Source organism: Vicugna pacos, chromosome 9 (genome assembly GCF_048564905.1).
Source record: "Vicugna pacos chromosome 9, VicPac4, whole genome shotgun sequence".
NCBI lineage: Eukaryota > Metazoa > Chordata > Mammalia > Artiodactyla > Camelidae > Vicugna > Vicugna pacos.
In genome coordinates, this window is record NC_132995.1 from 33,774,141 (window position 1) to 33,795,370 (window position 21,230).

At 48.4% G+C, this 21,230-nt stretch overlaps 3 protein-coding genes across 16 annotated transcripts in view; 2 read left to right on the forward strand and 1 right to left on the reverse strand.

The window, feature by feature from the left end:
- The window catches only part of NDRG4 (NDRG family member 4), a 39,043-nt gene extending 30,587 nt beyond the window's left edge, over window positions 1-8,456 (forward strand). For 4 of the 6 annotated variants that reach the window (XM_072967475.1, XM_015248081.3, XM_072967473.1 and 1 more), the window contains 10 exons: window positions 965-1,051; window positions 1,140-1,196; window positions 1,604-1,707; window positions 2,506-2,562; window positions 2,650-2,701; window positions 3,657-3,704; window positions 3,883-3,918; window positions 4,030-4,081; window positions 5,485-5,523; window positions 6,290-8,456. In XM_072967475.1, coding sequence (XP_072823576.1) covers window positions 965-1,051; window positions 1,140-1,196; window positions 1,604-1,707; window positions 2,506-2,562; window positions 2,650-2,701; window positions 3,657-3,704; window positions 3,883-3,918; window positions 4,030-4,081; window positions 5,485-5,523; window positions 6,290-6,444 — 687 coding nt within the window. In that variant the 3' untranslated portion in view covers window positions 6,445-8,456. The remainder of the gene's footprint in view (window positions 1-964; window positions 1,052-1,139; window positions 1,197-1,603; window positions 1,708-2,505; window positions 2,563-2,649; window positions 2,702-3,656; window positions 3,705-3,882; window positions 3,919-4,029; window positions 4,082-5,484; window positions 5,524-6,289) is intronic. The other 2 variants (XM_072967474.1, XM_006214493.4) reach the window with 1 other exon arrangement.
- A 931-nt stretch (window positions 8,457-9,387) lies between these two features.
- SETD6 (SET domain containing 6, protein lysine methyltransferase) lies at window positions 9,388-12,874 on the forward strand. The gene is made up of 9 exons (XM_006214544.4): window positions 9,388-9,493; window positions 9,725-9,814; window positions 9,896-10,040; window positions 10,120-10,261; window positions 10,382-10,576; window positions 10,706-10,826; window positions 11,655-11,835; window positions 12,004-12,146; window positions 12,331-12,874. The coding sequence occupies exons 1-9, from the start codon at window positions 9,467-9,469 to the stop codon at window positions 12,634-12,636; spliced, it is 1,350 nt and encodes a 449-aa protein (XP_006214606.3). The 5' UTR covers window positions 9,388-9,466; the 3' UTR covers window positions 12,637-12,874.
- Window positions 12,875-14,239: 1,365 nt separating this feature from the next.
- CNOT1 (CCR4-NOT transcription complex subunit 1) overlaps window positions 14,240-21,230 on the reverse strand; it is a 93,704-nt gene continuing 86,713 nt past the window's right edge. For all 9 annotated transcript variants that reach the window (XM_072967479.1, XM_015248080.3, XM_015248078.3 and 6 more), the window contains 6 exons: window positions 19,582-19,755; window positions 18,559-18,708; window positions 17,702-17,882; window positions 16,194-16,326; window positions 14,763-14,897; window positions 14,240-14,585 (listed from right to left, as the gene is read on the reverse strand). In XM_072967479.1, coding sequence (XP_072823580.1) covers window positions 14,507-14,585; window positions 14,763-14,897; window positions 16,194-16,326; window positions 17,702-17,882; window positions 18,559-18,708; window positions 19,582-19,755 — 852 coding nt within the window. In that variant the 3' untranslated portion in view covers window positions 14,240-14,506. The remainder of the gene's footprint in view (window positions 14,586-14,762; window positions 14,898-16,193; window positions 16,327-17,701; window positions 17,883-18,558; window positions 18,709-19,581; window positions 19,756-21,230) is intronic.

Genomic DNA, 21,230 nt, shown 5'->3' on the forward strand with positions numbered 1-21,230 from the left:
TCCTTTTTTCTTTTTTTTCCTCCGAGGAAATTAACTTACAAAAAGAGAAAAGTTTACTTTTTCCATACATTGCCTGGAAACACTATAAGCTATAACTTGCTTCAACCATTATGCAAAACCAGAATTTCTGTTAGCAACAAACTATGCAACTAGTTACTCTAGCTGCCAAGTAAGGATTATCCTAATCACTTATATTTAAACACGAATCATTTTTTTAACCAAAAATTACACTTATGTCTGCAACATTTAAAGAAAGTCACGTTTGAGAAACATCCTGTCTGGTAGGAGCCCACAAGCTTTCCATCTCTAAAAACAAAAAATTTTAGGATTCAGAAGATTTCTTTCTTCAAAAGAAATTGGCCAAGAATTTTCAATTTCAGTTTCGATTACAGCACTTAATCCCTCTGGTAACGGTAGACCGTTCCCTGCCAGCCCAGACAACCTTGACATGACAGGAGAATTGTATCAACACTTCCCCCTAAACGCGGGCAAACAGCTGAACAGGAAACACGAATCTCTCCTATGATATCTAACACAAAACAGGCTTTGGAAAGGTCAGTTTCTCAACATCACCAGGGCTTTTTCTATGAAAGCAAACAAGATATTTTACGGAAGATGGTTAATTCTCAGTTTTGCAACAGTGGCATCTTCAAAGATACATTAAAGGGTGGAAAACAGTGACATGGGCATAGACTGAAAACAAATCAAAGAATTTTGAAAGGGTCCAGGTGGGGAAGAGGCCGAGCAGGGTAGCTGGAAGGGCCGCCCGGGCGAATCCCCAGCTGAAGGCACCTGGTCATCGTGCACCCTGAAGCCCTTACAGAGCATTCCCTTCTCCTCGGACCCTCCCGGCCGCCTGTGAGATAGGCAGGGCTGGAATTTCAGTTTTCTTGGTGGGTAGACTGGGCCTCCCTGCACCTCGTGCAGGCCCCCGCCCCCCAGCCCTGTCTCCCTGTCGTGATAGCTCATCTTCCCCGACCTAGTGGAGGGGCTGGTGCTGATGAACATCGACCCCAATGGCAAAGGCTGGATCGACTGGGCCGCCACCAAGGTGAGCGGGGTCCGCCTGGACCGGGGCCGTCCTGTCGTGGGTGGGGGTGCGGGGCGGCACTGACGCCGGCCTCTGCCCCGGCCCGCAGCTCTCTGGCCTGACCAGCACTTTACCCGACATGGTGCTGTCCCACCTCTTCAGCCAGGTAAGGGGGTAGGGTGTCCTCATGCAGGAGCAGGGGTGGCCGGGCTGGGGGTCTCCAGGAGCCTCAGGCAGCTCCTGAAGGGCCTGGTTCTGCCCCCGCTCAGGGGTACCAGGGCTTCAACCCCCTCCCAGCTGGGCAGGAGGAAGAGGGTGGCGGGGTTACACGGCATCTGACCTGCCCCAACCCGTACCCTGTGGTCAGCCGCAGGACCGCGGCATCTAAGACAGACTGGGGAGAGGACCCCTCCTCACCTGGGGTTGTTGGCACCCCCACACTCTTCCCCCCACCCCTTCTCCCCTCATCACTGGGGGTGGGGTAGGGGCTGCTCCAGCCACGATGCCCGCTCTGAGCCCGTCCGTGTCTGTCGGCTCCCTTCCATGCGCCCCGCCTGTCCTCCCGGGGCCCAGGAGGAGCTGGTGAGCAACACAGAATTGGTGCAGAGCTACCGGCAGCAGATCGGGAACGTGGTGAACCAGGCCAACCTGCAGCTCTTCTGGAACATGTACAACAGGTGTGGGCACGCGGGGCCCAGCTGGCAGCAGGAGGAAGCGCTCAAGCAGTTGGGGCCCCCTGGTAGAGCTGCCCCACAGGAGGAAGCAGGCAGGATGGCCACACACTCTCCCAGTGCCTGAGGTCACACCCCTTGAGGGCTCCTCCACTCCTCCTCCCCTGGGCACTGCCGGGGGAGCAGTGGGGGTGTGGGCGCACACCTGCCCCTACAACCCTGAGCCTCAGTGCTGAGGTCTGTAAATGGGGAGGAGGTTGGATGAAGTGCTCCGGGGAGCCCCTTTGGGGTTGCTCAGCAGGGGAGTACCAGGGCCCCCCATTGGCCTGCCCTCCCTTCTTTTTCTTTTACAAATATTTATTAAGCACCTGCTGTGTGCCCAGTGCTGGAGAAACTTTGGAGAAAAGAGAGGCCTAGGCCCTGCCTCCCTCTAAGGCCCAGGACCCCCCAGCACAGGTGGAGGTTGGTGCACATCTGAGGATAAGAGGCCAGTGTGAGGGCCCAGGTGACATGAGCTGGGGGCCTGGGAAGAAGTCACACATGTGGGGAGCCCTAAGGTCCCAATTTATACAGAACAGGTCCCTGTCTCCCAGATTTACCAGTGGCATCTGTGAGGCTTTTTTAGAGCATAAACCCCAAATCTGGGGCCAGCCTGGTGCCTCCAGGGACGTTGGGCCCTAATTGCCATTGTGGAGGGATGGAGTATGGCTGAAAGAGCAGTGTCAGGCGTGGGGACACTCCCCCATGCCCCGTCCCGGGATCCAGTCCTGGGATGCTCACGTCTGCCTCTGCCCCTCCCTGCAGCCGCAGAGACCTGGACATTAACCGGCCTGGAATGGTGCCCAATGCCAAGACGCTCCGGTGAGTGCCCCCCGCCACCACCCACCTTTGCACCGCCCCCTCCAGTACCAGGGCCAGACAGCCCTCTTTTTCCCTCTGTGTCTGCAGCTGCCCAGTGATGCTGGTGGTCGGGGATAACGCCCCTGCTGAGGATGGGGTGGTGAGTGAGGGACTGCCCTGGTGCAGGTGGGAGGCAGGGGGAAGGGGGGGTCATTGGCTTCTGGCCAGCAGAGCCAATTCTTGGCCCAACCCAGGGAAGCCTCAGGGGTGGGCACTGGATGGTGGGCTTCTCATCCGACTTCCCCACCACCTGGTCCTGCACCACCACCTGCTGCAACCCCCATCTTTCAGGCGAGGGAGGCCTGGAGACAGGAGGGAGCTGGGGCCAGGGCCAGGCCTCCTGCTGGCCCCCCTCCCCACCCACCAGCAGTGCAGCCCCATCTCAGTCTCAACCCATTTCAGGCCCAGAGACTAAGATCTCTCTTTTCTCTAAAATTCGACTCATTCGTTATGAAATAATTCCTGAGCACAGCAGTGATCTCCCTTTGACCTCCACGTGTACCCATTCCATTTGGGGAGCACATGTCACTTCTCCTGCTGGAACTCTGAGAGCAGGCAGCCTCGGAGTTTCATGTCCCCATTAGCCCAGAGGGTCCTGAGTGCCCAGGGACGCACGGAAACCACCACAGTCTCCCTGGGCCTGAGGGCTCAGAGGATCAGGGGTGCAGGCTGTGTCTGCCAGGGTCCCCTGCTGCTGACCTTGGCCCGCCCTCACCTCAGCGCCCGACTCCAGTGGTCCCTGGTGCTCTCCCAGCCATTCCCACCAAGGTGGCTCTGGCTCCCTTGAGGACTCTGCCCAGCCTCTGCCCCCCTCCAAAAGTTATGGGTAGTGTAGAGGGTCTCAGGCCCTCAGGGGGCTGCTTCCTGATCCCCGGGGCCTTGGCCTTTCAGAAGGCACCCAGGGAGGTGCTGGCCTATGTCTGCCCCCTGCACTGTCTCCCTCCCCAGTAGGGCCTCCCAGCTCTGGGGATACAACCTGCTTTAGCAACTGGGTTAGGGGGCTCCCTGATACCCTTGGGCACCTCACTCTGCTGAAGCTGGCTCCTTGTCCCCAGGTGGAGTGCAACTCCAAACTGGATCCAACCACCACGACCTTTCTGAAGGTGAGGCCCTTCTCCCCACCATGGGGCCAGCCACAGGGAGGGGCCTGCCTGGGGTCCCAGCCAGGGTGGGAGCAGATCAGTGTGCCCAGTCAGGGGATCCCATCCAGGTGTGCAAGGGACAGGCAAGGTGTGGTGTAAGGTGGCCCCTGCTCAGCCCACCGGCCTCTCTCCTTTGCAGATGGCAGATTCCGGGGGGCTCCCCCAGGTCACACAGGTGAGACTCTTGGCCCTCCCTCCCTTACCTGGCCTCGGGTGGGGGAAGCCTTCCCACTCCCAGAATCCCAGACAGCCAATCAAAGTGTGTGCCTGTCCCTCCATCCCGCAGCCCGGGAAGTTGACTGAAGCCTTCAAGTACTTCCTGCAAGGCATGGGCTACAGTAAGTGTACCTCCACCCCGCCCCGCCCCAGAAATGGGTGGGCAGGCAGAGAGCTGGGTCTGAGCAGCCTGTGGGCAGGAGGTCCAGGTTACCAGGGCCGGATGCTGTGGCACTCTCAATCACACGCTCCCAACCTGCCTGGGCGCCCCCAGGGCATCTCCACGCAGGTTCTAAGTCAGTCGTCCCAGGCCCGGCCCTGCCCTCCTGTGCCATCCTGTCGGGGAGGCCTTGGGGTTCCTCTCCTGGCAGGACTGGGCCTGATGGGGTGGGGGACCAGAGCCCGAGGCTGAGTCCTGCCAGGGAAGCCTGCCTGAAGGTAAGTCATCCACCACCCCCACCACCACCCCCGTGCCTGGCCTACAGCACCTGAGAAGGGCTTTGTCACAGGTGCTGGATGCACTGGGGCACCGGACGATAGGCTTGGAGTCTGGGGACTGGGGCGGGCATGTGGGGCCATCGGGTGTTAGGAGAGCTGAAGGCAGCCAAACCTGGGGGTAGCATATCTAAAGTCCCTGAGGAGACAGGGGCTCTGAGTGGAACTGGCTCCCCGCCCCATAACTTCCACCTGTGTAGGGAGGAGAGCCCCTGCTCCTGAGGGCCAGCACTCACACGCCCTGCTGGTGACACACCCGTGTCTCCGGGATTCCGCCCATCTCTGCTTACTCCTGGCTTTCCTGCTGGAAGCAAACTTCCTTTCCCCGAATTTGTGCCTCCTTAGGACAGGCCTGTGGGGGAAGGCCAGACAGAAGTAGAAATCCCCAATTCCCAGAGGCCTGGGGCCTCCCTGCCGGCCTGTCTGTGGAGAAGTAGGGCAGAGAAGCCAAGACTAAACAGTGAGGCCCCGCGGGGGCTCTGAGGCTGGGCCCTGAGCACAGGAGGGCCTGGTGGACACGGGTGAGGACGAGTGGGTGGGCACTTGTGGGGGGCTGGGACACATTTTCAGGGCCCCAAGAGAAATAGCACCAGGCAGCTCAAGAGCTGGGAGGGTTTTGGGAGGTCGTGCAGGCCTCCCCCATTCCTTTCATGGGGAGACTGAGCCCTAGCGGAATGGTGAGGGCACTGGGACTAGGGTATGGGCCCCAAAGGCCTTGCTGGCAAGAGTCCCCCAGTGCCGCAGCCCAGGTTAGAGATGCAGGGGTGAGATGAGTGCTCCTTCCCTGCTCTTGGGGCTTCTAGGGCCAGACTGACATCAGTTGGTGCTGTGGTTCCTTCTGGGGCCCCTGCTTCGGCAGATGGGCAGGAGTGGGAGGGCTCCTTGAGGCTCTGGCCCCACCCCCAGCCTTCTCTGTGCCTGTCCCCTCGTTTCTGGCCCATCTCAACACCCTCCCCTTGCCGGACATCCTCTTCACCCATGTTCTGTGTCTCCCCCACCCCCGCCCCTCTGGCTCTGTCTTCTCTCTTAGTTGCATACTTGAAGGACCGAAGACTGAGTGGAGGAGCAGGTAGCCCCATGGCCCCTCCCCTGATGCATGGACCCCTCACCCCAGTACCCCCTGCTCCTTCCTCTGTGCAGTGCTGCAGCCAGGCCGCATCTTGCCATGGTTTAGAACCTTCTTGTGTCCTGCTCTTCTGTGGGCTCTGTCCCATTTAGGGCTCTTGATTGGCTGGGTTTTACATCAGTCTTGCTTCTCGGCTGCCATGGGCCCTGTGGCTTCCAGAGCTCTGGCAGTTGGAACCAAAACCTCTCAGAAGTAGAGCCCAGGCTCTCAGAGGTGTAGACCCTGGGGTCAGGGGCAAGCCATGCCTGATCTGGAGAGATGGCTGGTTGAGGTCAAGAAGGTAGAAGTTGCTCCCTCTAAGCCCTGCTTGTTAAACTCTGATTAAGAGCAGAAACTGGATTTACGGCAGTTTGAGCCCAACACACCTTGTCTTTCTTTGTAGAAGTGGTCTTACTCCCCCTGCCCCATCGTCCTCTGGAGGGAGGCAGAGTTGGAAATAACGTCCTATCCTTGCGCCAGCTCAAGGATACCCAGTGAACTCCTAGTCTGTTTTGGCCATAGCTCTGGCCAGGTGTCGCGCACTCCCCGTCGCTGGCGTTGCATGCCTTGGGCTTGACACAGCAGATGCACAGCCCTGGCTTGGGATGGGCCTCTGTGCTGTCGGAGGAACAGTTCTCGCTGGCCGCTTTGCTTGTGTAAATCCTTTTCTTGCCTGCTGGCGCCCGGCCCCACCTGTTGGTCCTCACCCTGGTGCCCTCTGTGTCCGCAGTGCCCTCGGCCAGCATGACCCGTCTTGCCCGCTCTCGCACCGCGTCCCTCACCAGCGCCAGCTCGGTGGACGGCAGCCGCCCGCAGGCCTGCACCCACTCGGAGAGCAGTGAGGGGCTGGGCCAGGTCAACCACACCATGGAGGTGTCCTGCTGAAGCCCTTGGTCCCATGAAGATGCCCACCTGCCCCAGCCCGCATCGACGTCCCACTGCCATCCTCGCGAGGCTCATTTTCCCTTTAGTTTGTTTTTGTGAGGGTGAAGGGGAGAAAATGGGGTTACTTTTCTTTTGTTTAAAAAGATGAGGGGATCCATCTTATATGCTGCAGCAGAACAGTCTCCAGATGGTTCGAGGGGCTCACTCCTCCCCACCCCGTCCTCTCACGCACCTCATTACCTTGTCTGACTTAGTCCCTCTTCCACCTCCCCACGGCACAGGCACAGTCAGGGCAGGGTTCCAGGGAGGAAGGAGATTAGCTCAGGAAAGACTCTGAGTCTTTCTCTGGCCAGGATCCAGATGGCATCCTGGATTAAAGAAAGAGCATGAGTTGACCCGCTCGGGCAGGCAGGTTTGAAGATGGGTTGGGGTTTTGAGGTGGTGGCTGCTGGGACAGGGAGCACGGGGTCCAACTCAGGCACTGGTGTGAGAACCAGGAGACTGCAGTGGTGAGCACTCAGGCAGAAGCCCTGGAACTCTGCAGGCCCCTTACCCTCCCAGCCCCTCCACCAAGCACATCTGTTTCTGTCTTGCAGCACATGTGACAATCATCTGAACAGTAGCCACAAGAGGGCGCTCCTACCAGACAGCCGTTTTCCTGGTGCTCTCTGGGCAGGCCTGGTGCTGTAGAGCCAGGCAAGTGAGGGCTGAAAAGGGTTTCTCTGCCCAAGGAAGACAGAACATAGAGGACCCTGAGGGCAGGACCTCACAGACTGTCCCTTCCAGCCCACACTCTGCCACTTCCTGTCCCTGTCCCATCTCTGAGCCAAGGCCCTGAGGCCGAAGTCGCCTGGTCCTCTGTCTCCGTAGGGAACTGACTGGAGCTGAGGTTAAAGGCTGGGATACTATTGGGCGCACCGCTGAGAACTCCGTGGTGCCTGCCTTTGGAAGCCAGCAGGCAGTGGTGGCTGAGAGTTCCTGCTGACCCCTTTTTTGCCCCAGGTTCCATGGAGGACAACCCAGTCAGCAGCGGTATGGCTAAGGCCGCTGGAAACGTTTCTAGAGAGAGTTCTGGTTAAGCTATGCTGATGTTGCACATAGGCATCAATGAGAGGGTTCATTTGGAGAAAACTGGTCCAGAGTAGCAGGATTTCACAGCCCCACATCACCAGCCTAACCAGTTGGAGCAGGCTTAGGCTGGGGCTTGCTGGGTCCTGGGGTGGAAGTGAAAAGTTTCTGAAGTGAACAAGGGCCAGGCGGAGGAGAAAGGCTCCCCCCTACACACTCCTGCCACCGGAAGCCCAGGGCTGTGCCATCTACTTCCCATTCTCCAACCGTACCAGGTAGAATCTCCTGGCCCAGAAACCAGAAGCCATTTGTCTCTGAGCCTAAATTAATTGCCACAAGCCCCAAAATGAATAAAAAGGAGAAGAGGAGCGAGCAATGAAAAATGCAGGGCTGTGGAGGGGATGTGTGTGTAGGGAGGTGCTCTGGGGCTAAGGGGAGACCTGCATCCACATTTCCTCTGCACACATCATCTTCTATAATCTTAAGCCATTACTCTAGACTGCTCTAGGTTCTAGAACCCGGTGGCATATTAGTCTGTCCACAGTTCTGTTCACTCACTTGCTTCTTTTGAATATTGAATGTGACTGTTTGAAAAACTGGTAGAATTAATCCTCTTACTGTAGATAGCTCTGTGAATCTTGGATTTTTTCTTCTGTGTACTTTAAAATGAGATATCTATAAATATCTATACACTATATATATATATGTATATTGGGTCCTCCTGCGTGTGGTTTTCATCGGAGGTTGTCTCTTCCTTTGTCAAAGTGAACTTTTAATGGAATTTATTATTTTCCTCTTATACAAAGTGGAGAGCCTACTTTTGTGTATTCTGCTGGCTGATGTCATGAGACTTCGAGATGACAAAATGTAAAACAAATAAAAACCCTTGTCACCATGGAAACAGTTAACTGTGCCCAAAATACTAATAAAGAAACTAAGAAGAATTTGAGTATGGTGGTGCCATGCCCATCTTGGGAAGTTTTGGGAAGAGAACAATGTTGAGGCTGGTGAGCCTAGTGCTTCTTGGGTTTTAGGTGGGGCTGAACGTTCTGGGTGAAGACAGGCATTTCCATTCATCTCTGAATTTCCACATCTTGCCTTATTACCTTACCAATCATTACAGTAATTCTACAGGGGAAATATTAATTATCTTAGTTTCACAGGAAACTGAATTTGCCCTGCCTAACTAGAGACCAAGCTGGGAGCTGGCCTTGGCATTACTTGACTTCAAAACCCAGGCCTGTAACCTCTATATTCGCTGCCTCATTTTCTTAAATTTAACTGCCTGCTACTTCCCCATGGTTAACCACCATTTCTGATTTCATTCCCCCAGCCACTAAATAGATACTGAGTTCCAGCTGTGTATCAGCTAATAAAGAAGCAAGTAAATAAAAATAAACACCATATGATATGCAGAAGAAAAACAGAGGTCTATTCTAGCTCTGGGAGCCCTGCCCACACCACTTCGAAACACAGGCGCAAACTGCTCTAAATTGAGCAAATAAAACGGACTGTAGCTAAAAGGGAGTTGAGATCTGGAAGGCAGGCGGCGGCCCACCTGGACGTGCCAGCTTCTAGGCCTTCGCATCGCATCTAAAAATCAGATTTTGCAGTTCACCAGGACTTCTACCCCGAGGGGTCTCAGCTGTCGGAGACCAAAGTTGGGGAGGGCTGTGCCTGCCTCAGACCAGGCTCAAGGCGGTAAGGGGACAAGTCTTTCTGCACTCGACCGCACGTTTTCTAAACTCAACTGGGGACACCTGGCCTCAGGATGGTCTCAGCAAGAATGACGTGACCAGGTGCAACGCCTAACTCGTCTTCCTCATGGAAGCTGTAACGAACGTCACGTGGTCCCGGGGCGGGGACATAGGCCCGGCCCCCGAGAGTCCAGCCCCTGGATGCCGGAAGCGCCCGCGCAGGTCTACTGACCCGTGGGGCCGAGCGCCCTCGGACAATGGCGACCCAGGCGAAGCGCCGGCGGGTAAGTCGCGGGGGCGGCGCGGGCCTACCCCTCTCCACGGCGCCTCGCAGCCCCTCAGCCCACAGTGCCGTCCCACGCGCCTGCTCCGCGCCCTCCCGCGGGCCCTTTGCAGCTCCCCGCGTCCCCTCCCCCATCCCGGGCCCCTTCTCCGCGCGCGCGCGCGCCGCAGTCTTCTCCGCCCCCAGAGAGCTCCCCTGGGCGGGGCCTCGCCACTGCGCTTGCTTACCCCAGGTGGCCGGGCCTGCGGGCTGCGAAGACCCGGCCCCGGTGGCCGGCTTCCTGAGCTGGTGCCGGCGGGTGGGGCTGGAGCTGAGTCCCAAGGTGAGTGAGGGGCAGGGTGGAAACGGGCGCGGCGGGGACGGGGGCGCGGGTCATCTCTGACCCGCAGCTCCCTGTGCTTAGGTGGCGGTGAGCCGGCAGGGCACGGTGGCCGGCTACGGCATGGTGGCCCGGGAGAGCGTGCAGCCTGGGGAGCTGCTGTTCGCGGTGCCGCGGGCCGCGGTCCTGTCCCAGCACACCTGCTCAATCAGCGGCCTGCTAGAGCGAGGTGGGCACGCCCGAGGGGGTGGGACACTGAGGTGGGCCCCGCGGGGTCGGCAGGGCCCTAACCTCTGTGTCTCCCTCAGAGCGAGGTGCGCTGCAGAGCCAGTCGGGCTGGGTGCCACTGCTGCTGGCACTGCTCCACGAGCTGCAGGCTCCGGCCTCGCCCTGGAGCCCCTACTTTGCGCTCTGGCCCGAGCTGGGCCGCTTGGAGCACCCGATGTTCTGGTGAGAGCCGGGAGGGGCTGGGAAGCGCCAGCACGGTAGCCTGGCTCGAACCGACCCGCCTCTGGGCCTGGGGTCCCAAACTCAAGTCTCGGTAGAACCTGGGTGGGGGTGTCACTGCAGGCCAGAGGACGAGCGCCGGCGATTGCTGCAGGGCACAGGCGTACCTGAGGCCGTGGAGAAGGATTTGGCCAGCATCCGCAGCGAGTATTATTCCATCGTGCTGCCTTTCATGGAAGCCCACCCCGATCTGTTCAGCCCCAGGGCTCGCTCTCTGGAACTCTACCACCAGCTTGTGGCCCTTGTGATGGCCTACAGGTCAGTGAGCAGAGTCTTTAAAAGGGCCCTTTTCTTTAGAGCTCTATTGAGGGACGAGAGGGGAAAGAACAGTGAACCCCACCCCGTCTCACCCGATATGGGGCTTCAGCAGACTTCTCTCTGTGGCAGCTTTCAGGAACCACTGGAGGAAGAGGAGGATGAACAGGAGCCAAACTCCCCTTTGATGGTGCCTGCTGCAGACATACTAAACCACTTAGCCAATCACAATGCCCATCTAGAATACTCTCCAGTGAGTGGATCCCTCCCATTCTTGTTCTTCAGGGCACTGATGATTGGGCATTTGATTCAAACCAGTGTCACTTCAGTGCTGGCCTGGCAGTTGAGCTAAATAGGCTCCATTCTCCTCATACTAAAAATGAGTAGGTGAAGTGAGCTTTTCCTCTCTCTACTTTGTTTGCATGTTTCATTGAAACCGTTTGAACACAAAACATTTCAAAGCCACTCCCCCCACCCCAAAAAAAGTTGGGGTTAATCCTCTGGTCAGCCGCGTCTATCATTTATTTGATGCTACAGGTTGGTTGCTCTGTGCAGTGCCAGTGAACCAAGATTGTTGGGGCCTTGTAGACAGCAGTCTGACAGCCATAGTGTCAACACTTTTCAGGAGAGGGGATGTTGGTTAGGTCAAAGGTTTAAGATGATACTAGGATTGTATTTATATTAATTCTCTTTATTAAGAGGAAAGTTGCAGTAAGTTATTTATGGAATTAAAAATTATGAAATGGCTGTTATTTTAAAATCCATGTCCCTATTTGCTGTTCCTACTTTGATCTAGATTTATTTGTTCATTTTTTTAAAAGCTAGCAACTTTTTAAATGCTGGAGATGACTGAGCTGGTTTCACCTACTAAAACACCGGGCTGACCTTTGGTCTTTGCAAGTCTCATGCCTTTCATTTTACAGTGCAGGATCTTAACAGGAGCTAAAGGTAGAATGTTGATAGGTATAGTATCAGTCTCATCACTGAACTGTACCTGCTGGAGGCTCCTCCTAGGAGGGAAGTAATGTTCATGGGGCTGGCCTGGAAAGGGCCTGGCCCCAGCTTCTCCCTTCCACCCCAGAGCTGTCTTCGGATGGTGGCCACTCAGCCCATTCCTAAAGGCCATGAGATTTTCAACACTTACGGGCAAATGGCTAATTGGCAACTGATTCACATGTATGGTTTTGTTGAACCATATCCTGACAACACGGATGACACAGCTGACATTCAGATGGTGACAGTTCGTGAAGCAGCATTACAGGGTGAGTGTCTCAGTACACTTCAGACGTTGGTGTGTGTGTCTCCGTCCCTGCCCCAGGTGCTCTGCCAAGTAGCAGTTGCCTCTTTTTTTGTAGACTAGGTAGAAGACTCAGGAGAAATGAGCTCTTGGGTATTCTGAGACCCTCATGTGAGTACTTTTCTATCTACAGGAACAAAAGTTGAAGCTGAGAGACTCCTACTGTATGAACGCTGGGATTTCTTATGCAAACTGGAGATGGTAGGGGAAGAGGGAGCCTTCGTGATTGGGAGGGAGGAGGTGCTGACTGAAGAGGAACTGACCACCACACTCAAGGTAAAGGGCTGAGCATGCCATTTAATGCTCAAAATAGCTCAAGTATTTAGAACTAGATGAGAGGAAAGGTGGGATGGAGGGTGTGAACACTTAAACTTGGCCAGGATAGACTGGCTTCTCTAAATCAATTTCAGAAATACGTAAGAAGTAGATCCTAATTAAAGGGCCCCATGGTTGCTTCTAGGTACTGTGCATGCCTGCTGAGGAGTTCAGAGAGTTTAAAGACCAGGATGGATGGGGAGATGATAAAAGGGAAGAGGACAGCCTGACAATCACAAATATCCCCAAACTCAAAGCATCATGGAGACAGCTTCTTCGCGACAGTGTCTTGTTGACCCTGCAAACCTATGCCACAGACTTAAAAACTGAACAAGATTTACTGAGTAATAAGGAGGTCTACACCAGACTTAGCTGGAGGGAACAGCAAGCCTTACAGGTTCGTTACGGTCAGAAGATGATCTTACACCAGTTGTTGGAACTGACAAGTTAGCAGGTTCTCTGTTGCCTGAAGGAGCGTCCAGGAAAACTTTATTCTAAGTTGATACTCACTGATGCTTGAAAAGAAGGAAAATTTGGACCTATTGCTTTGCTTTTCGTATTACAAGGAAAAGTAGCCAAGTTGTCTAGGATGAACTCTGAGGTAAGAGTGACATGCTTAAGGATCAGAAGCGGTAGACATGGGAATCACTGCTTACTGTTACTAAGACTAATAAATTTTATAGCTTTTATTCTCGGTTTGAACCAAAGTTAGCAGAATGTGGTAGTGATAGGTTTTGTTGTAGTCTAGCAGTTAGTAACATGGACTGAAAGTTGACCTGGTTCAAATACAGGTCTATTTTGAGCAAGTCACTTTCCCTTTGTTTCTTAAACAACTGTTTCCTTTTAGAGGATTTAATAAGCTATGTCACTGGGACTCAGAACAATTGTTTTAATTCCTTAGCCTAGAAGGCACAACTCACCCTTAAGACACCAATGACACTCAAGCCCTCATGGAAGACTTTTATTTAATCTTGAAACTTTTTGTCCTCTCTGGTCATAAAATTTGAGTCTTGACAAGGGTAAGGTATATAAATGGGATATGTTTTAAATATGTACCTATTTTTAAAAATTGTATCAAAACACTCATGAAGGTAAAGAATATTTTTAAATGGGCACCTTGAAGTTGTTTAACCACAGAAACTTACTCCAACAATGTTTCACTGTTGGAAAGGAAAAGGAAAAACACTACACAAAAATCACTTCCTTGTTCCAACATGCCAGATTGGGAGCAGAAGCTGTTATTTCCCAGTGGCCCCAGTGGGAGGGCTGGGCCTGTCCACTTTCCTCCTCACCACCAGCACTGGCTGCTCCTGAGAAAGGCACAGTGGACGCACACGTGTGTCATGACTTTAATGTTCGACTGCAGTATGCACACACATACAAGAAGTAGGGAAGCTAAAGCCCAGGAGCTAGAAAGGCTATAAAATACAACACGTGGACCAATACATTTACAAAACACCCAAAATCTTTACAAAAGGGGCTGTATTGGTCCTTTTGACTTTTTTGTTGCTGTTCAACTTAGCCTGTATGGCTGTTCATTGGGCTAATGGGTAAGGGCAATTCAAAGTATTTGGTTCCTTTCCCCACAGTTTACAAGTTAGAGAGGGGTGGGGGTGGGGGGCTTTGAGGCCTGGTCTGGCTTCCCTTTATAAAAAGAGGTGTCTCACAGGGCCCACCAGGGTATTTCTCCAGCAGAAATGAGAAAATGATGCTCTTCCAGGAGCCAGCTTTAGAGTTCGGGAAGAGGCAAAACAGAAGAAACACATGAGATCTCAACTGTGATCTCTCTGCATGGTCTCTGGCATACCAAATTCTACACATTCACATTTTAAACAACTTGGTGATATTCAAGGTCCCCATCCACATAAAAAAAAAAAGTTACATGGCTTTCTTGCTATTCTTCCGGACACCAGGAATGTCAGAAGACATGGAGCTATGCCCCGCAGACATGTGCATGGATGTCAACAGCAGCCTCTTCAATTATAAGCCGGGCAGGTACCGGTTTACCTACTTGCCTTGGACACATTTTGCACAAACCCAAGAAGTTCCAGACAAAGGTTTTCTCTTTCATGTATTTACACAAGTTGAAAATGATATTCACAGCATCTTCTAAATTTTGGCCAAGAGTCAAAAAAATGCATTTAAACTTTGGAACGTGGCCACATAGACAGGAAGCTGACCCAAACAGTAATTGGGGCAGACACCCGAGAACCAAAGGGCCGGGAAAGTCAGGAAGAGCTGAAAGGATCTTCAGCCAGTTTATGAACCTGGTACAGTGGGACCGCCAGGCTGACACATTTACAACAGAGATGCGATTCCATCTAACTGGCACCTGTCCCTTCCATTACTTGCTGAGCCTGCTTCTGTCCCATGCAGCACTGTGCAACCGACTGGAATAACCTGAAGAATGGAGACAGTTACAAGTCTGTGAGCAAAGTTCAGGCCTGAGCAAACCCTGCGTCTTACTAATTTTGGCTACTTAATTGCCTTAATTACCCACCCAAGCTAGGGCTATCAAATAATTTTCATCCTCCTTTCTCATTCTTTAAACAATTAAAAACAGTACTTTAAACTCACTTTTCAATTTCTGGGGCACAGTGTACAAACTCATGGTTCCAGAACTTAAATGCTGGATTTTTAATCAACTCAATGAAGGTAATAAGAAGACCCCAAGGATGTGGCCTATTTACAATCAACCGTTCCAAAAGGACCCTGGACAAGGGGAGGAAAAAAATTAGTTAATGCAGAGAGAGACACAAATTCATGACTACTTTTCCATTATCTTTTTTTCTAACTCCTCCCTACACACAAAGTTGTTAGCTTTACAAAAGGTAGGTGAAACAGTATCTTTGATATAATAGCAAGTAGATCCTAGAATTACGTAACATGGGTTTGAATCCCACCTCTTCCCATTACTGAGCCTAGAAGACTAAGATAAAGGATAATAGTGTCAAGATTACATGACACATAGAAGGTAATCACTTAAAGAATACACAATCAATACAAGTAAATAGGAGGCCACCCTCCCTTCTGAGTGAGACAGCCTGCACTCTGTGGAGTGTGTCAACTTTTACTTTTAAGCACCCAACCTCCTACACCTCATGGCCTTTCTCTTGCCTTCTAAAATGGCCTGCACTCTGTCTATGGAGTATGTTTTCCTGTAAATAAATCTACCTCAAAAAAATCTACCTCAAGAATTCTAATACTATTAGTATATGTGATAACTAGGTGGGACAATTCTTCTGAATAGCAGTTAATACTGGCTTAAATATTCACATCCTTTGACCTACCCCAACTATACTTCTAAATTCACCCTAAGGACATAATAAAACACAAAAATAAAGACTTAAGGACAAGGACGTTCACTACATCTTTATATATAGTCACAAAATGGGACTATCATCTAAACATCTAATACTAAAATGCTAGTTAATTTTTGGCATATACACCTAAGGAATGTTGTATCTAATACCCAGAAACTACTATGAGGTGAAGGGGCAAGTTTACGAACTCTGGTCCAGTTTTTCAAGTTTGTGTATACATCTCACTAGAATGTACCCATTTCTGGACCTCCAATGCTGTACACAGTCCAAATAATCTGCAACAGTTAGGAAAACACAAGTATGATCCTGTTATTTATCCTGCTTAAAGCCTTTCAACCTAGAGGTAATGGCCTTTTAAAAGGCCTGTGTGATTCAGGACTCGGAATAAAAATGCTGACACCACCACCTGGGAGGAAAACTCCTGACCTATCAAAATGCTGGTGGCCTTTTGTTGAAAACTAAGTTTTTGTTTCAGCCACGATTAATGGGTCTCTACCTGTGATTTTTTTGTGCCCATTAGACTAATTATTAGAAGGGCAGGAACCATGTCCATTTCACTCACAACTATTTAACACATAAAAGATGCTCAGTGAACACTGAATGCACAGAGAAAACACTCAGAATTAATAATAAAGGGCAAGAGGCTCCATTTAGAAGCCACTGAAAAACATGACTCCTCTCTTACCTTGTGATCTGTTCTTGGATAGCTTCAGTGTTGGCCTCTGCAAACAGGTACAGCATGGTGCAGCTAAAGTAGTGAGTGTGGCTATTTGGGTACCGCAGCTGATTTGCAATTGCATTCAAGAAGAGATACCGACCTGGAAATTAAGAAAACTCAGCTTAGTAAGAATTTGCTCTGAAAGGCCAAGAGATGAAAAATCTTTCTGAATGGCTAGAGTTTGGATTTCTGATATAGGCTCTCAAATTATCCTTTGGTTCTCAGGTCCCCAAAGAATTTTCATTTCTATGGGTTTTATGTTACTATTTACACATTAAAAACTTTTTAGTTAAAAAAAATAGTCTATTTAAAAATAAGAGAACTACTGTATGTTAATATAACATGTTAATAAAAAAGTATTTCTCCCCTCAAAATAGTAAAGAATGTCACTTTTATATTCTGCTGGATTCTTATTTCTTCCCTTGTGTTCAATCTATTCCAGTATGGTACTTCATGTAGCCTCTGCACACCTCCACTGTACCCTTGTGACAAATGAATGTGGAGAAAAAAGCAAATGTATTATTATGAAAATAGTTTTGATCTCACAGCTCCTCTATAAGGGTGTTGGGGATATTCCCTAAGTGTTTCCAGACTCTACTTTGAGAAATGCTAGTTTAAAGTATATTGGAATAAATATTATCTTAATTGGATTTGGCTGTCTGCCTGTGCTTGATATTACTCAGGTTTATAAGGCTATCACAGTGAGTTTTTACATCCCCTTAAAGGCTATACCCCCCCCCCTTTTTGGTGGGCTCTGGACGTAATGGTATTTAATTGTGTTGAATCTTGATTTTAAGCTATCTCAAACCCTTTCCTACAAATAGGCAAGTTAATACATGTATATAACTCAAAACCAGCCTCTCAAGAGTCCACAGCAAAGTTAAAAGTAGGCATCCTTCTAAAGTATGTGTATGTTAAAATGAGGGCTATACAGCTGGTCACCACCTGCTACAGTCTCTATTGTGTCAGAACGAATACAGAATGCCAGAAGCTGGAGCTCAACAGGCAGGGTGCGGCCTGTAATACGAGTTATACTGTGAACTTTTTGCAGAAAAGGGAGGGAAAGTCCTATTCATTAATCTTTATACACCTAATATTTAACATATTGCCTGGCAAAGAAGCACTGATAAATGCAGGAGTAAAAGGCAGGCTAACAAAACAAGTTAACATGAGTCTATCTTGAAAACGAGCCTAGTGAAAAGAAAATGTTATTTTCACACTAAAAAACCCACTCCACTCACTCACACTGAAATATTAACTAATGTAGTAAGGATTATGGATGAGTCCTTTCCTTTATGCTTTTCTGTGTTTTCTGCATTGAGCAGATACTATATGCAACTAAAGATAAAATAACCAGCCAGGCCCATAACCATATTGACCGAATATTCTCTCTTGTGGTTCAAAGTATTTTTAGAACCAGACTGTGACAAAAAGTATAGAGAGCGTCACCCTGAGAATTGGCAGGCTTCACTCACCTTCAGTGTCCAAGTCCACAGCCAGGTTCTGGAAGATGTCCATGTGAGCCGAGTGGGTGATCGTGCTCATAGAAGGTGTGCTGCCCTTGTTGTGGATGTGTGCAATGGCCTGAGTCCCTACATAGAGCACCAGTGCATTAATGAGCTGGAGGTTGTAGCGATTGCCAGGCTCATTGGATACCTAAATGAACAAAACAGAAATTCCTGACTTATTCTCACAAAGGATGGATTCAGGCATCAATATTTCAAAGAACCCTCTTTATGTCTTTCAGAGAAACGCTGAACTGCTCCCAGTACTCTTTGTGACTTAAATTTTAGAAATCCGCTGGAATGTATGAAGCTATTTAACAAATACACCGCCTAAGGTTGGTTGTGTCAACAACAGAAACATGATTTCCCTTGAGAAGCCAAAGCTTTAATAGTTACCAGCACAAAAATAAAGTTTGAGACCAATTATAAAAAAGATACGGAGAGGGGAAAAAGATGTGGTTTCTTGGTGTGGGAAGACTGGAAAGATAATACAACCTCCAATCATTTTCTATACAGCAAACTGAACTGGAACCCATTTATTTAGAAGAGTCTCAGAGAATGAGAATGATAGTCAGCAATCTATTCTTACAGAAAATCAGTTCATTTTCTGGTTGCTTCTTCCAAGGCTATAGCTTTGTGTCACTGGTAAAATGAACTAGCAAAATGTATAATCCAGTTAATTTCATCCAACCATTAGAAATGACAATGTTTTAAAACTTTTAAATCAGGTTGAAAAGACTAACTTCAAAAAGGCCACAGACAGGACTATGCACACAAAGTGCTTTCTATGAAAGACACAGACAAGAATTTAAGTCAAACTCAGTAACCTGTAGGTTGCTGCGCAAATCAGACAGAAAAGTGACAGGTGATCGAGTTTTAAGATAGGAATCCAAATCCTTTTTGAACTGAGGTGGCATCACTCCAGTAAAATTGGTTAGAATCCGGGGTGCGATATTAATTTCACTCAACATATCCACCTGCCACAGACAAATACAAGAATCACAACCAGAAGCATTTGTAGAATTTAACAGCAAGTTTTATCTATGCCAGAAAGTGGAAAGATTGTTCTTCTACAACTATACATGTTATAAATATTTTGAAGAGTAGAGATACCAGTTTTTACTAATCTTTAATTAGAAGAGTATATCCAAAATGATAGTAGGCTCTCATTCTACACTATAGTACCTCTCATAAAGTAAGGCAGGATAGGTACCCTTTTGTGGAAAAGTCTAGTTTACACCACTAATTGCTTTTTTTTTTCCTGGACTTCAATTTAAAATAAGGGTACAGAATGAGATTTCCTCACTTACCAAGAGCCCTAATCTTTGAAAAGATGCACCAACAGAATAAGACAATAACATACTTGCTACTCTTAAAAAAGAAAGTGAAACATACATCAAAATTATAGTAGCTATGTCATCGTGGTATGATTTTAAACAGTCCCTTCTCTCCTTTACTTCAACAATTTAAACAAAACACAAGTACACACATCCAAAACACCTGTGAATTATGGCATTACAAATGTCTATTCTGCAGTACTGTGCCACTGGGGCCACCCAGCAAATGACTGGCCCAACACCTAGGTTGAGGTTCTATAAATAGAGCTAAATTTAATATCAAAATTGAAAACAGCAACTAGACAAATACTGTGAACCAATATTCAGCATTAGTATCATACTTTCTCTACTATATCAGGCTTAATACCATGACTGCTTCCTCCAAAGAGCACCCTTAACTAACAAATAACTTTTAGGTGTGTATGCTAGGGAGAGTAAATAGCCCACTTATCAGAAAAAGGACTAAAACATTCAGATGTAACTTTCTTTTCCTTGAACTGTTTGGAACTTTACCTTCAGATTAGGAGTGAATGGGTCTGGGAGCCTCATGTTTCTTGGGAAGGCACTCAGGATCAGATTTCTTAGCTGGATACAATTCGGTGGGATCACATCACAGAATCCATAATGATAATCACAAAGGAACTCAGGGAAATCATGCAAAAGAACCAGCAGCACTCTCAAAGTGCCCTATTTTTTAAAAACAAGAAAAACATTGGCTATTTTCACACCAAGTAAGAAAATGGGAATAACATTTTTACTATTATGAATTTAACTTGTTTAAAAAATGGCAAAAGCTTACTTCAAATGTATGCAGGCTTTAATTAACACTAACAATATCACAAGTGATTTATCAAAATGTTTATATTGGGGAATCATGAAAAGCTAGGTATCTGAAATTTATAATCTTAGATCTATGTGCTAGAAGAGGCCAGACAAAAACAAAAAAGAAAAACAGTGATATAAGCTTTTATCTTCAGAAACTGGAAAAAACACAGCTAATGAAAACCAAAATAAGTACAAGAAAAAAGAGCAGAAATCAATTAAAATTTTTTTCAAGAATAGGGGTAGGGGATGGAAATCAAAGCTAGAAAATTGGTTCTTGGAAAAGATTAATAAAACTGATAAACCCTACCAAGACTGATGGAGAAAACACAATACCAGTATTAGGAATGAAAAAGGACCTTCACTACAGATCCCACAGATGTGAAAGTTAATTTAAGAGACTATTATACAACTTTATGCTATTAAATTTGAAAATTTAGACAAAGTACACAAATTACTTAAAAACATATAACTTACCAAAACCCAAACAAAAAAAGAAAATCTAAATAGTCCTTAATAAAGAAGTTACTAAATATGTTGTTAAAACCCTTCCCCTAAAGAAATTTCAAGGCCTAGATGGCTTCACTGGCAAATCTTTAAAATATTTAAAGAAAATTTAACATTATTCACGATCTTAAGAAAATAGAAAAAGACTATTTTCCATCTCTTTCAATGAGGCTACTAGCATTTCAATGAGACTAACCTTGATACTAAAACCTTACATGAAAATTTTACAAAAATCCTAAAGAGTACAAAAAGAAATCAGTGCTGTATCACAATGAAATGGTCCAGGAGTGAACACAACGGCAGTTTAAGCATTTGAAAATTAATGGATTCATAACATAAACAGAAAAAAAATTACATGATCTTGATTGCAAAAAAAAGCATTCAATAAAATTCAATATCCATTAAACCATCAGGAGATTATGAATAGAAAGGCATTTCCTTAATCAGATAATGGTATCTGCAAAACAAAACTAGAGATTTACAAAAACATTATACTTAATGATGAATTACTGAAAGCTTTCCTCAAGCTCATTAATGAGATAAGCATGCCATTATCACTATCTTCTATTTCACACTGTTCTGGAGTTACTGGCCAGTGTGATAGGCAAGAAAACAAAAAAACCTATTATTACACACAGATGAAATGACTGTGTCTACAGAATACGCCCCCTCCCCTAAAATATACATATAAACTCTCAGGGAAAAAAAAAATTTAGCAAGGTAGCTGGATACAAGGCCAACATACAAAAATCAACTTTATTTCTATATACCACCAACAAATAAGAAATGAAAACTTTAAAAAAGTCTTTAACAGTTTCACAAAAACATCAATA

Bases quoted from the DNA above. Each gene is read 5' to 3' on its own strand.
- SETD6 (XM_006214544.4), top strand. From the start codon at position 9,467: ATGGCGACCCAGGCGAAGCGCCGGCGG. The intron at 10,827-11,654 runs GTGAGTGGATCC...CTTCCACCCCAG, and splicing joins CCCATCTAGAATACTCTCCA to AGCTGTCTTCGGATGGTGGC. The intron at 12,147-12,330 runs GTAAAGGGCTGA...GGTTGCTTCTAG, and splicing joins AACTGACCACCACACTCAAG to GTACTGTGCATGCCTGCTGA.